This window comes from Chelonia mydas, chromosome 8 (assembly GCF_015237465.2).
Source record: "Chelonia mydas isolate rCheMyd1 chromosome 8, rCheMyd1.pri.v2, whole genome shotgun sequence".
NCBI classification, from domain to species: domain Eukaryota; kingdom Metazoa; phylum Chordata; order Testudines; family Cheloniidae; genus Chelonia; species Chelonia mydas.
The window spans coordinates 1,545,423-1,559,450 of record NC_057854.1 but is presented as its reverse complement, the minus strand read 5'-3'; the positions used below and the strand labels follow the sequence as shown (position 1 = coordinate 1,559,450).

The window sequence follows — 14,028 nt, the reverse complement described above, 5'->3', positions numbered from 1 at the left end:
CTGAAGTCTGAATGGAGAGAGACTGGCAGTGTCTGCTCAGGAGAAACCCCAGCTGTGTGAGGGAAGCCCAACTCCAAACAAGATCATGATTAGCTCTCTGCTTCCTCGAGGCTCAGAATTCAACAACCCTGACCTGCCAGCCCTGAGCTGAGCCCACAGCAACTGCTGGTAGTAAAGCTGCAGAGCCAACTCAGCGTTCCTGCCCTGACCAGGTCACTCCTGCTTTTCTTTAGGGTGGCTCCACCCTAAGGTCTCCTTTTAGCCCTACCCCAGTCTGCAGTGCCCAGTTTGTGGGCTCAGCACAGCAGCTGCGGTGGATTCCCCCATGCCCGCTCAGAGAAGCATCAGCCTAGAAAGAAAGCAAGCGAGAAACTGCTCCTTGGGCTGGGGTGGAGTCATGTCAGTTTATTTGTACAAGGTCACATATACCAAAGCAGGGGGGATATACAACAGGCATAGTGCTCCCCAGAGCTGTCACCGGGCAGGAGGAGGAACAGGATCCGGGCCCTTGTCTGTAAAGCAGCAGTACCAGCGATCACCCCGGGGTCCTGCTCCCCACTGGGAATGAGGGGGGGATGCCCAAGCCATGCTTCCTGCCCCCTATTCATGCAGGAGCTAGGCCCAGTTCCAAGCTGCTGCTCTGCCACGATCAGGGTCCTGGAGCAGGAAATCCCAGCCTGGCATCTCGGAGCACCTGTCAAGAGCTGCAGCCCTAAACCTGGCCTAACCCACCTGAGCAGCAGGGCTAACGCCCAGCAGAACTAAGCTGGAGCAGAGGCAGGCGGGGCCCTATGACAGCCATGTCCAATTAGCTCATGGGCAGGGCTGGGTCTGCAGGGGAGAGAGGTTCCCCTGTGCCTCACCCCATTGGCTGGAGGGGGCTCCTGGCTTTATGGACTTTGCCCTGAGCTCCCTGCCAGTGTCTCCTCCCAGCCTGCTCTCCCCACCCAGCACCAGGCAGCATGCCCTGTGTGAGGTCCCTGTAAGCCATGCTGCATTACACCTGACCCAGTCCCTGCCCAAGGCGCATGCGGCCAGGACAGAGAGCGCAAGAACATGGCAGGAGACAGAGCCCAAGGGCGAAGAGGGTCCAGCGTGCCTGTCTGCTCCTGAGTGCAGAGATGGTTTCTAGCCTCCAGGCTCCCTGTGCTGGGAGCTAGATGGGGCTGCCCTGGCCCCACCAAGACCCTATTGACAGATAAGGTGCTTGGGGAGGAAGCTGAGCCCCCTCCTCAAAGGGCATCGCTCAGGGGAGGACAGTGGAGTCCCTTTAGCTGGCAGGCCAGGGGTGGGACAGAAGAAACAGCAGCGAGAGAACGTGAAGCCACTAGGCCAGGCTGCCTCAGCCGGTACCTGTCCCCACCCCAGGCACTCCCCTTATTTTTTGAGGGCTCATCGGTTGCTCAGAGGCAGGGCAGAGTCCAAACACCAGAGCTAGAGTTTTTCCTCTGGAATATCAAGTCCACGCGCGGGCCGGTGGGCGTTTTCTCTCCCTGGCCAAGCGCAAACAGGGATCTCAGCCCGTGTCCCCTGCAGCAGAGCAGGGGCAGCTCTGCTTGAGCTCAGCACTCCCCTCCCAGCCACCTTCACTTAGGAGCAGAGGAAGTGCCGGAGCAGCTCAGCCCAGGGGCTCATCGAGCCTGGTATCCTGTCTCCATGAGAGGTGTTCCAGAGGGAGGAACAAGAAGTTCCCTAATGAGCAGTGGTGGAATAAGTTCCCCTAGGGGAGGTTTCTTCTGAGCCCCGAACTTGACTTATCAAACCCATTGATGTGTCCTTAGCCAGCCACATGCCCAATCCTGGGAGCTCAGCCTCAGCACTATCCTGTGGCAGAGAGTTCCCCAGGGCAGGGTTAGCCACTGCCATTGCCTCTCCAGTACTGCAATGCCAGAGACTCACACTAACACTGGAGGAGGAGCTGGGGGTTGCTACCTCCCAGACCCAGACGCTCCTGCATGCTCTCAGCTCTGCCCCGCCTGGAGCGCCCATGACTGGGATTCTCCTTTTTCCCTGGCAGCTTGTGTGCACCTAGCCGCTGCCTCTGGCTGATGTCACACCTGTGCAGCCAGGAACCAGCCCTGCCCCTCCCAGTGTCACAGCCATCCCCTGTTACAGGCGGACACAGGAGGGCCAGGGTCCCACGGGGAGCTGGGAGTAGAACCCAGGCGTCCTGGCTCCCAGCCCCATGCTAGGATACTAGACAATGTTGCCTCTCATCCCGCTGTCACCCAGTGCTGTGGCCCAGCATCTCAGGCAGAAGGCGGCAGGGTTTGCTCCCACCGAACTGGCTCAGCTCTCCGCCCCGGGGGAAGAAGCTGGATGGGTTTGAGGCAGAGAAGGGAGAGTCGGTGTGAGGGACAGCAAGGAGACCCCGGGATCTCTCACAGTGTCAGAGGCCTGTGCCTGGCCTGCCGGCGTCGAGCTCCTCTCCCCAGAAGCAGCGGGGGAGGGAGCCCAGCCCTGCTGCCCAGGGAACCACCATGGTAATAAATAAGTGTAAAAAGAGACCAATGCACCCTTTAAGCAAAGGAAAATCAGGGGGACAGTTACAACCAGCGACCCAACCAAATCAGCCACGTGCACCGGGGAGCAAAGGGGGCGGGGGAGCGGGGGCGGGGGCAGCAGCGCCCCTTGCTGGCGTCCAACTGAACCTGATGTGCTGGTCCAGGCGAGCCCGCTGGCGGAGGAGTGGCCCATGTCCGCCCCTGCCCCCCGACTCTTTGGTCGTGCTGGGCGGGCGGCTAGCGGGACAGGGGTGTCTGTTTGAGGGAGATGAGCACCGAGCGCATCCTCGACACGTCCTTCCATTGCTTGCTGCTCTTGGGGTTGAAGTCACACAGCTGGGCCACCTTCTCCCACTCTGTGCCGGGGTTTTCTTCCTTGGACTCCTTCAGGAAGGCTTCCTCCGAGGCCCTGGGGGAGACAGGTGGGAGAGATGCGGGGGTCAGTCTCTGAAGGAGAGGGGGCTGCTGGATCTCCCCTCCTGAGACCAGGGAGGTTCCTGTTTCCCAGTGGGTAGGACCCAGGGGCTGCTAGGCACCACACCTGCACTCCCACCTGGTTCACCCCCATCTCCTCTCCCACGATCAGGCAACACCCCCTCCTTCTGGGACACAGAGTCCTGGCTGGGCCATTCCAGAGCAAGCGCTTGGGGATGCAGAACTAGGAGAGACAGAGAACAGGAGATCCGGGGGCCCCAGCCAGCTGCTCCCAAGAGAAACTAGCCACCTGCCCCTTTGCTTTGGGGATATGGGGGATGTTGGGAGCCCAGTGTCACAAACAACAGCATCAGGAATGGCCTGGCCATTGCTATCCTACTGTCCTAGAGCCGCTGGGCTCAGCACAGCCAGCCTGTCTGCCCGAGCCTGAGGCCAGCCCAGCCCCGGTAAGAGGGAACGTCTGCTCTCTGGGCTGGGGAAACACCCCCCCACCCTGCAAACTATCCTCCCGCTCCAGCTGCTGGGCTCATGCTCCCAGATCTCCAGGCCTGAGACAGCTGGTTCCTGTGCCCCTGGGCCCTGGCTCCCAGCAGTGAGCGAGGCTCTTACACATCCAGACAGAGCCGTCTGCCTCGCGTGAAGGGTGCCCCAGGTGCTGACCCTCGCTGCGCTCAGACTCCTTGGGCCCTGCGCTCACCTGGGACGTTGCCCAGCCAGCCCTGGGGAGGCAGGTGCAGCAATCTCCTCCCAGGGGCGTGAGCCTGGGGGGCAGATTCTTGATGGGGCATCTCCCCGCTTTCTATCTGCCTTAACAGGCATGACCCAGAGCCCCACTCACCTCTTGTGAATCTGCCGGTAGGACGTGCTCAGCTGGGTGCCGCCACCCTTGAGGCCAAGGGCCCCTGGGAACCCCTATTTGGGCAGCGAGTGTCTCTGGGGTTTGAAATCCCCAGGCCCGCCTGGCTCCCCCAGGACCCTCTAGGGAAAGGACACAGAGACAGCAAGAGGCACATACACATAGCCGATCACGTCGGCGTCCGGCTGCTGGTAAAATGCTTTGTCAGCAATCCTAGCGCGTGAGCAGGAGACAGAGCAGCCAGGCAGGCAAAGGGTTAGAGAGAGAGAGAGAGAGAGACGGGGTTAGTGTCCTTCCCCAGCGCGACGGGCAGGGAACCTGTTCCGATTCACTAGTGACCCCGGAGCTGAGCAGACACCCGGCAGCAGGGCAGGTACACAGAAACCCCTCGGCGCGAGGCAGGCAGGCAGGAAATCGGACTGACTCAGTGCTCAGATGCCACAGCATCAGCACCACGGAAACCAGCAGCATCTGGACAGGATGAGACCTTCTGGAGCGAGGCAGACAGAACACCTCTCAGAGGAGTAGGGGTCTGACCCTATTTCCTGACAAAGATCCCCACCACCCCTCTGCTGAGCTCCAGGCCACGGTGGCTGCATTTCACGGCACCAGGAGACTGTGAGCTATTACTGACAGTGACTGTTGCTGGCATGGGGCACTGTGGATCTGGCTTTAGGGGGACTCTGGGTGGACCAACCCCCAGCACCTCCTCTGGCTGCACACAGCTCAGCTGAGCGACAGGCTCCCTGCATCACCGGCCGGCCCCGCCACGCCATCCCCCGCAATACCTGTTGTTAACTCGGTTCTTCTCCATCTGCTCGTTCTGACGCACGTTCCACTCCTCCAGGTCCTTCTTGGCCTTTTCGCGCCATTCCTGCTCCGTCACCTTCGAAGCAGCATCTAGAGCACAGCAGGACAGACGGTCAGCAGCCAGCCAGACACACAGCAGGCTCTGCTGCAGGGGGTGCCCCACCCAGTCTGGGTCAGCTCACTCCCTTGGTAGGAGAACAGAGGCAGACAGGGCTGTATAGGCAGCAGGGTCCTGTCAGAGACTCTGTCCTGAGGGAATCCCCACATCCCAACGGGGCAGATGCTCTTGTCACAAGACCACCCTGCTGCTCCAGCACAAGGTGGCAGGAGCTTCCCATCCTCCCAGCTAAATCGCATGCCCGAGGGGCTCTGCAGCCCCAAAGAACTAGGGCCCTTCCAGCCATGGCCACTGACCTGGCTTTCAGCGCCTGCGTGTGGCCCGCTCTCTCCATGCCCTCCCGCTGCAGAAGCCGAGTGGAGCGCGCAAGAGGAGGCTTCAGTGAGAGAGGCGTGCAGGCAGCGTAGGAGCTGCGGCACCTACCCACACTTCCTGCTGGGGAAGCCTGAGCCTGCAGGGAGCCTGGCCTTTGGGTCGGCGCCCCAGCCAGGGTCAGGGAACATGAGCCAGGGGCATTTGCTGGCAGGGAGGGGTAGACTGTCTCCCGGGATGCTTGGGAGCGTGGCAGTGGGTGTATGATCAATGCAGCAGGTAGACAAGGGCTGAAAGTGCCAGGAGCCCAGGCTCTCCACAGCTGCTAGGGACAGAGGCAGGCAGGGTCTCTGTGCTGTGTGGAGGAGCCACCCGCCCTGCCCACCCCACTCACCCAGCTCCTGCAACCGTTTCTTTTGCTCCTCCCGCCATTTGCGGATGCTCTCGGGCTCCTGGGTCAGCCTGTCAGCCCGGGCGATGGCTGCGTAGCCGTCCGTGGGGCCGTTGGATTCCTGCGGGACACAAGCACTCCCCCATGAAAAGCAGCCCTCTCCAGCACTCCCTGCCTGCCCTCAGCCCCTCTGCAAGCAGGGCGCAGCAAGGGCATGTGGTGGGGAGGAACCTCAGCCACTGAGGCCAGACACCCTCCTCTCCAAGAAGCCAGCTTGCCTGCACTAAGCTAGGCACCTAGCTGCCAGCCTGGCACCTTCTAACAGCATCAAACCTGTCCCACTGCCCAGCTCCTCAGGGCCCAGCATCTCCCACTCGCCTCCTGCCAAGTAGCCACTCACCGGCGCAACCCGATAGAACTTGCCATTCGCTGCCAACACGACTTTCATGTCTGTCCCCGTCACGCCCCCATCAGCTGCTGCTGCTCTGGGGAGGGGCTACGGGCTGCACCTTTGTGACATCATCCTAACAACTGACATCACGGGGCAGACGCAGCCACCTGGCTCATGCGCCTGTGATGTCAGTGTCATTCTGATAGGGCACCGTCCTGCTACTGATCCCTCCACCCGATCCCTCCACTGCTTGGAGCCGGACGCCTCCCTATTTCTGGGTCCTAGTGTCATATTGCTGGCTTCACCCCTGGTGTCCCGCCCTCACCGCCGAGTCCCCGGAGGGAGGGGCTGGGCACAGTCACCGATAACGAGGGGCGTTATAGCTCTGACCAGGGGAGTTGGGAAGAGCTGGTGCCGAAGGCTCAGTCCCACAGGGCCCGCAAGGTGGTGCTGTTCTGCCTCTAGATAGCATCAACCCCACCTTCCCCTCTCAGCGACTGCACAGAGATCAGGGGCAGATCCCTCTGCCAGCCCCACACACCTGCAGGGCCCAGCGAGGGCCGATCCCCATCGCTGCTGGGTCAAAAGGGCTACACTTGGAAGGCAGCTACAGCTGGAGGGGAGGCTACAGCTCCCTGTCCTGGAGCAGAGATGATTCTTTGGGCCCTGGAGTCTGCAGCTCATCCTTGAGCCCATCCTGCGTGTGAGGAGGGGCCACTTGGACATCTGAGCAGAGCTCCGATTCAAAGCTCTCCCCTGCGAGGACCAAGCACCGAAATCACTGGGCGATGCAGGTACTTAGCCCTGCTCAGGACCAGGCCATGACATAGCATAGCCGGTGGAAGGTGCTCTCTGCCCAAACCCCTCCACGCCCCCAGCCCCTCCTTCCACTGAGCAGGGCTATTAGGGTGCAGCTCTCCTCTGAGATGCCCTGATCTAATTAAGTCTCTCCCTGTCTGATGGGATCATCCTCCCATGAAGCAAGCCCAGCCAACCCACCCACCCCACTGACTAGCTACGTGGAGGGGTGAAATATTCTTCCCTGCCAGGAGCCACTACTCTCCCTCCACCCCACACAGCCGGGTCTGGGGAGGGGGCTGAGCACTCTGCCCGTGCAGACAGTGACTGAGACCTGGAGAGGGGGTCCTGGGAGGCATGTCCCTAGCAGATGCAAAGGGAAGTGCTGCGCATGCCCATGCCCCTGGGTGGGGATTGGCATTGTGACCGGAGGCCCCATGAGTCCAACACCAGTGGAACGTACTGTAGCGACAGGACCCCAGAGAGAGGCTGGGGCCCCTAAATCTCTGCGTCCGGGTCTCCTCTCGCTGGGATCTGTGGGGCTTGCCCTGACTTGTGCCAGCTGAAGTACGAGGAAAACCAGGCTGATAAACCAGCTGGGCTGCTCCAACTTGGAAAGGAGGTGTCACACGTCCCTCCCAGGTGCCATCATTTTCTACGAGCAGGAGCAAGAGGCTGGACCCCACTGCTGTCCCACTACCCTCCTCATCGCCTCTCGGCTCCAGCCTCTGCCGAGAGAGGCCATCCAGCTGCCCCGGGACAGCCGCAGCCCATTTAACGAAGAGACTGGGTGGGCTGGAGAAATACAAGGCCTTTGGGGAGGTTCTCTCTGGGTTTTCTGTCTCCCAATTCAGCTCCAACAGGCTGCCCCCAGCTCTAGACCCTTTGGTTGCTGCAGCTCCCCAGCTGGGGGACATCCCTCACTTGAGCACAGATCCAACAGGGGGAATAGGTGGGACTTTAATCCAGCCAGAATGGTCAGGAACCCACAGGACCCTGCTGCTCAGTCCAGTTCCGTCACCTCTAATGCCCTGGCACAGGCAGACGGGCTGGCATGTCAAGGAAACAGGGCAGGGATGGAGCACCGGGCTCCCCCTTGCTCACATACGGATGTGGGATGTTTCCATGAGCAGCAGAGCAGCACCCGGGTGCAGAGGCAGGATGCCAGGGTCCAAGCAAACCCACTGGCTGACCGTCCCTAAGTGCAGGGCAGGGCAAAGGGTCTGGCTCTCACCTGAAAGACATCTCCATTCACAGTGGCCCCCACGTCCTCAAAGTCAGCTGCATGGGAGACAGGAGAGAAACATGTTACCCGGCTGTTAGCAGCACACGAGGGACCCACGATTGCTGCTTTCAGCTTGGCGCACAGAGCTGTGTGTGTTGGGGTGAGAGGGGAGTGAAGAGCTCATGGCTGAAAGAGCAGGGGGTCATGACTGAATGGCACTGGGAGAGCTATGGGGGGGAGCCCAGGGCCAGGATAGAAGGGGGGCTGTGGGTCGGAAGTGAAGGGCATTGGCAGAACTGTGTGGGTGGAGCACACAGGGCTAGGACAGCGGGGGGCTGTGGGTCAGAGCTGTGCAAAGGGAAGCTTGTGCAGCACCATCTCCCTGGCTCTAGTCCATGTTGGGGTCCCTCACTTTGCTGACAGTAATTCCCCTGGCTTCACTTCAGCTCATGCAAAAGGCAGCAGCCCCCTGCTCCCAGCACTGTGATCACATAATGCCCACCCGCCCTGCATCCTCCGGGCTGCCTAGGGAAAGGTGGCAAGATTTTAAGCTGCCACGTTGGGATTTAAAGCCCTTGTAGCTGAGGGACCCGGCTCCAGCAGAGACATCCCTGAACCTCCTGCTGGTGGGAATCTGGAATCTCCAACCTCCTCGTCTGGGGGGCTCAGTGCTAGCCCCAGGGTGTGAGACTCCCCCTCTGTGGAGCATCCCCCTCCACCTCTCCCCCCAGACACGTGTTCGAGGGGGTTTGGCTCAGGTCCTTAGGACACTTTTCCTGGTGCTTTATCTTATCCAGTGATCAGAGCAATTGCAGGGCTCTGCTCCCAAGCCGGGAGGCTGGCCAGGTTGAAGTGCACTGATTGTTATTAAGACTATTATTAGTAACAACAAATATGCCCCCATCTTTCAAACATTCCAACCAAAGGCAAGGCCCCTCAGCTGCGAGGTCACACATGGGCACACGTGATTGGTCATTCAGAGGGGCAATCAGCTGAATCCCTCCAACCAGCTGCTGGGAATCCCAAACAGAGGCTGGACCATTTTGACTCCACTTTGTGGGTGCCGTGCCATCCCCAGGCAGGCAGGACAGAGCTTCCAAGAGAGGGGTCCCGGAGCCTTTGGCGGGGCCACCAGGGAGTCAGCTGCTGAGGCTCCCAATGCCACATCTGGGGAAATGCTCCAACAGGGCGGAGCTGGGAGGAGCTCAGTTGGACCCCCATGTCCTGGATTCACACGGCCAATGCAGTCAGGCAAGGACCAGACCAGCCTTGGAGCTCACAGCTTCAGAGCTGGGAGGAGGGACATTGCTTACGGGCTGGGAACTGGAAGTTCTGGGTTCTACTCGCAGCACAAGCATTGACGCCCTGTGACTGGGCAGGTCCCCTCCCTCTGTGGCTCAGTCTCTCCCTCTATAAAATGGGCAGAATTATCCACCCCCGCCCTCGCCCCTTCAGAGATCGGTTCCTGAGATGAGCGTGTTGGGCATGTTGGCCAGGCTCCCGGCTGTTAGGTTGTGGAATAAATATTACAGTAAAGAACTAAAGTTAGCTTTGGTTAAGAAAACATACACATTGTGAAGCAAGGCCCTGACTAGTTAGTAGAAAGAAGGCCTTGAAAATCACGAGTTATGAGGCCAGAAGGAATGGAGGAGGAAGGATGTCTGGTTCAAAAAGTAATTAATGAGATAAGGGACAGTTTCTACAAAGAAGGCCTCTGATCGGTAGGGGTGACTGCAGATGGTTTCAAATAAGACAACAAGAATCTGTCTTAAAAGGAGCCAACATGGACCTGCTCACCCCACATACCCGTGCTATCTTAAAAATAAAGGCTAGGTGAGTCCAGGTGGCATGCAAAAGCTGTTGTACAGCAGGTCGGAGGGGACGAGAGGAGGAGGAAAGACCCGGGGAGAAAGGAGGTTGTACATCCCATCTGGATTCAGTTTGAAAATGAGGGTGAAGTGTGAAGTATTTGTTGGCTCAAGTGGCAATGGCAGCACTGGTATAAAAAGAGTGATGAGTTTGAGGGTTCTTTGTCAGACCTCACTCATTACGCTGGAGCACACCAGGATGAGGCTGCTTTCCCGAGGTCTGGCCCATCCATAAGTACACTGATGACGTGCTTCTGATCACATTGTGCTGTCTCAGCTACAATGGCTGCTTATTTTTAGGCAGTCAGGCATGTTCTGAGCAATTGTCAAAAGTATCATAATAAAGGAATGTACAGTTAAACTTGTGTCTGGTAGTCTCCCATATTAATATTAATTATTTCTAATATTACTGATAATTCCAACAGAGGTGAAGGCTATTTGGGGCACAGGGGAGCCAGACTCCAGCCACTTTGAAGGCCTTGGAGGGGTAGTGGAGCACCGAGAAGAGGCCCCTGCCTCCACCTAGAGTGAGCTCTGGGTTCTCCCCAATGACATGAAGGCAGGCAGGGGCCTGCAGCTCAGTTGGACCCCCATGTCCTGGATTCACACAGCCAATGCAGTCAGGCAAGGACCAGACCAGCCTTGGAGCTCACAGCTTCAGCCCAGCTGAGCTAATGGCCTTAGGGGAGGCTACCCCAGGGAGAGACACCATGACACAGGGGCCTGCAGAAGCAGACTTCAACCTTCCACCCTGCCAGCTGCTCCAGCCCCAGCAGGGCCTTAGATCCCTCTCTGATGCTGTTTCCCACCCCTGCAGAGCCGCACCCTCCCTTCTCCTCCACCCCCTCACACTCTTGCACGCACACACACTAAGTAGGTGGCTACACCCAATCCCGTGGCTGGCTGGATCTTGTCTGGCAGCATTTCCAGCTGCTACTCCCAATGCCTCCCTGGGCCCAGAGTCTGGCTCTGCTGTGAACTCCACCAACCTGTCCCTACGCTGGGCTAGAGGAGAGCCAGGCCTGCGGCCTTCCAAGCCCTGATGTGCTCATGTCGCATGTGACAAGCCGACCGCCCCCTTCACAAGCCCACCCCGCAGCCAGCATGAGGGGCCCCTTATTGCCTGAATGAGCCACAGAGACTTAGCCTCCTCTCCTTTGTAGAGGGGTCATGGCAGGGCAGAGCTGGGGCAGCTCGCCTTTGCCCTGCTGCTGCCTGACATCAGCCCAGCCCTATGGGGCAGGAGTTCCCGGGGCACGTCACGCTGAGAAGTGGCCGCTGTGTCCTGATCTTTAGTAAGCAGCACTGGGAGAGCAAAGCCCAAAGCGAGCAGCACCAGCCCTTCCCAGGGATCCCTGAGCCGCGGCAGCCACTCCAGGGTAACAACATCTGTGCTCAGCCCCTGCCAGACGTATAGAAGGGACCTGGGAACCCTACTCCTCGGGCAGGCGGTGAGCCCATTCCACCCACTGCAGAGTGGGGAACGGAACCACTGGGGCCACACGCCGTGCCCAGCCCCCCCGGGGGGGGCATTCCCCACCCCCACTGGGGTCACACGCCGTGCCCAGCCCCATGGGGGGGAGCATTCCCCACCCTCACTGGAGTCACACGCCGTGCCCAGCCCCATGGGGGGAGGGAGCATTCCCCACCCCCATTGGGGTTACATGCTGTGCCCAGCCCCACGAGGGGGGAGCATTCCCCACCCCCACTGGGGCCACACGCCGTGCCCAGCCCCACGAGGGGGGAGCATTCCCCACCCCCACTGGGGCCACACGCCGTGCCCAGCCCCACGAGGGGGGAGCATTCCCCACCCCCACTGGGGCCACACGCCGTGCCCAGCCCCACGAGGAGGGAGCATTCCCCACCCCCACTGGGGCCACACGCCGTGCCCAGCCCCACGAGGGGGAAGCATTCCCCACCCCCACTGGGGTCACACGCCGTGCCCAGCCCCATGGGGGGGAGCATTCCCCACCCTCACTGGAGTCACACGCCGTGCCCAGCCCCATGGGGGGAGGGAGCATTCCCCACCCCCATTGGGGTTACATGCTGTGCCCAGCCCCATGAGGGGCATTCTCCACCCCCACTGGGGCCACACGCCGTGCCCAGCCCCACGAGGGGGGAGCATTCCCCACCCCCACTGGGGCCACACGCCGTGCCCAGCCCCACGAGGGGGGAGCATTCCCCACCCCCACTGGGGCCACACGCCGTGCCCAGCCCCACGAGGGGGGAGCATTCCCCACCCCCACTGGGGCCACACGCCGTGCCCAGCCCCCGGGGGGGAGCATTCTCCACCCCCACTGGGGTCACACGCCGTGCCCAGCCCCATGGGGGGCATTCTCCACCCCCACTGGGGCCACACGCCGTGCCCAGCCCCCGGGGGGGAGCATTCCCCACCCCCATTGGGGTCACACGCCGTGCCCAGCCCCATGGGGGGCATTCTCCACCCCCACTGGGGTCACACGCCGTGCCCAGCCCCCAGGGGGGAGCATTCCCCACCCCCACTGGGGTCACACGCCGTGCCCAGCCCCATGGGGGGCATTCTCCACCCCCACTGGGGTCACACGCCGTGCCCAGCCCCCGGGGGGGAGCATTCTCCACCCCCACTGGGGTCACACGCCGTGCCCAGCCCCCGGGGGGGAGCATTCCCCACCCCCACTGGGGTCACACGCCGTGCCCAGCCCCATGGGGGGCATTCTCCACCCCCACTGGGGTCACACGCCCTGCCCAGCCCCCGGGGGGGGATTCCCCACCCCCAGCGGGGGCCCCAGGCCGGACCCAGCCCGCCCCCTCCCCGCACTCACCCCCCATGTCCGGGGCCTGCCCCGGGCCCCCGTCGGCCGCCCCGAAGCCCTCGTCGTTCTCGATGCCGGCGATCTCGCTCTCCTGCTGGGCCAGGAAGGCGGCGGCGGGGTCCTCCTCCGGGGCGCCGCTCTCCGACGACGAGAAGAAGCCGAAGTCGTCGGCCATGGTGGCCCCGCCGCGCAGCGCACGGAGCCGGGGACGGACGGGGCGGCGCGGGCCCGGGCGCGGCGGTCACTGCGGGCGGGCGGGCGGAGCCTGGCGGCGGGCGGGGCGCCCGGGGGGGCGCGGGGCGCGGGCGGCTCCGGGGCGGAGCAGAGGGGAGCGGGGGGCCGGGCTCGCCCCCCTAAGGCGGGACCCTTCGCGGCGCGGGGCCGCGGCGAGCCCAGGCGGCCGCTGCAGGCGGGCCCGAGGGGGGTGCCGCCGGGCTCCGAGCCCGGGGGTCCCCGGCTACCTGCCGCTGCCCCCCGCGGGTGCCCCAGCTCCCCAGGGCGAGCAGCCTCGCGCACCCCTGCCTGCCCCCCGGCGGAGCGGGGCGGGGCGCTGCTCCCTGAACCCGCACCCGGGGCGGAGGGGGAAGGAAGAGGCACCCATCCAGCGGTGGCACTTAGCAGCCCCCCGCCAAGCGCCCCCAGGCCCTGGGCTTGTCCCCGTGTAAGCTCCTTGGGGCAGGGCCCTTATCTGCAAAGCCCTGGACACAGCCGGGGCGCGGTACACATGATGAACAAGCCGGTATTCCTGCAGGGAGCCTCCGTGGCTGGGCACATTTGGAAACAGAATAAGGGGCCCAGCAGAGCGTGTGCAGCAAGAAACAGACCTGAGTTTACCTGCTCAGACCCGCACAGGGGTCAGTTTGTTCCCTTATTCTAAATTTGGCCCAGCACCTTTTAAATGTCTTGGGACAGTATTGACCCATCTCAGGATTTCTGTGGGAAGTGGTCTCCTTCAGCCACAGCTGGTCAGTGCAGAGACCAGCGGGCACCATGAGGCATTATAGTTACCAGACATGGAAACCCCGCCCTTCTCCCCCTGTGGGTACCCAGAAAGCGTGTGTGTGTGTGTGACACCCCCGTCCACATCAGCCCTGCCAGTCCAGAATGGCTCCGGGATGTTTCTGGAGTCTGCAGCCAGGGTTGTTCCTGGGAGTCTGCCCATAATCTCAGTTTCTCCCAAGCCCCCTGCTTTGAAAATTCCTCACATTTGCTAACCCTGAGGCTGCAAAGAATCCAGCCGAGGACACCAGTTTGCAGAGCTGTAAGGGAGTGTAGTGGAGGGGGACAATCGCCCACCATCTGGTGCCTTTTGTCACTGGTGTGAAGGGGGGGTGATATGTGTATGTACAGGGTGGTGGATGGGGGGGGTCTGTGCCATTAGGGGTGGCGGGAGATGGTGTGGGGACGTGAATTCAGCAGAGGGCAAGAACGAAGTTCACTCCAGTGGCCAGAAGTGTAGAAATAAGACTATCGCTGGTGACAAGGGACTGCCCCAGCACACGTGGGGGGCAGGAAGGTTAAACCTCCT

General features: G+C 61.6%; 1 protein-coding gene across 3 annotated transcripts; it reads right to left on the bottom strand.

The window, feature by feature from the left end:
- Positions 1-385: 385 nt before the first annotated feature.
- On the bottom strand, positions 386-12,791 carry CLTB (clathrin light chain B). 3 transcript variants are annotated; one of them, XM_037907716.2, is made up of 6 exons: positions 12,510-12,791; positions 7,850-7,896; positions 5,430-5,547; positions 4,584-4,695; positions 3,955-4,008; positions 386-2,913 (listed from the first exon to the last, which is right to left on the bottom strand). In XM_037907716.2, the coding sequence occupies exons 1-6, from the start codon at positions 12,673-12,675 to the stop codon at positions 2,742-2,744; spliced, it is 669 nt and encodes a 222-aa protein (XP_037763644.1). In that variant the 5' UTR covers positions 12,676-12,791; the 3' UTR covers positions 386-2,741. The 3 variants fall into 3 exon arrangements, with proteins under 3 accessions (XP_037763644.1, XP_037763645.1, XP_043409009.1); XM_037907717.2 differs by lacking the exon at positions 3,955-4,008 and having other exon boundaries at positions 12,510-12,788; XM_043553074.1 differs by lacking the exons at positions 3,955-4,008; positions 7,850-7,896; positions 12,510-12,791 and adding an exon at positions 6,359-6,425.
- Positions 12,792-14,028: the final 1,237 nt, after the last annotated feature.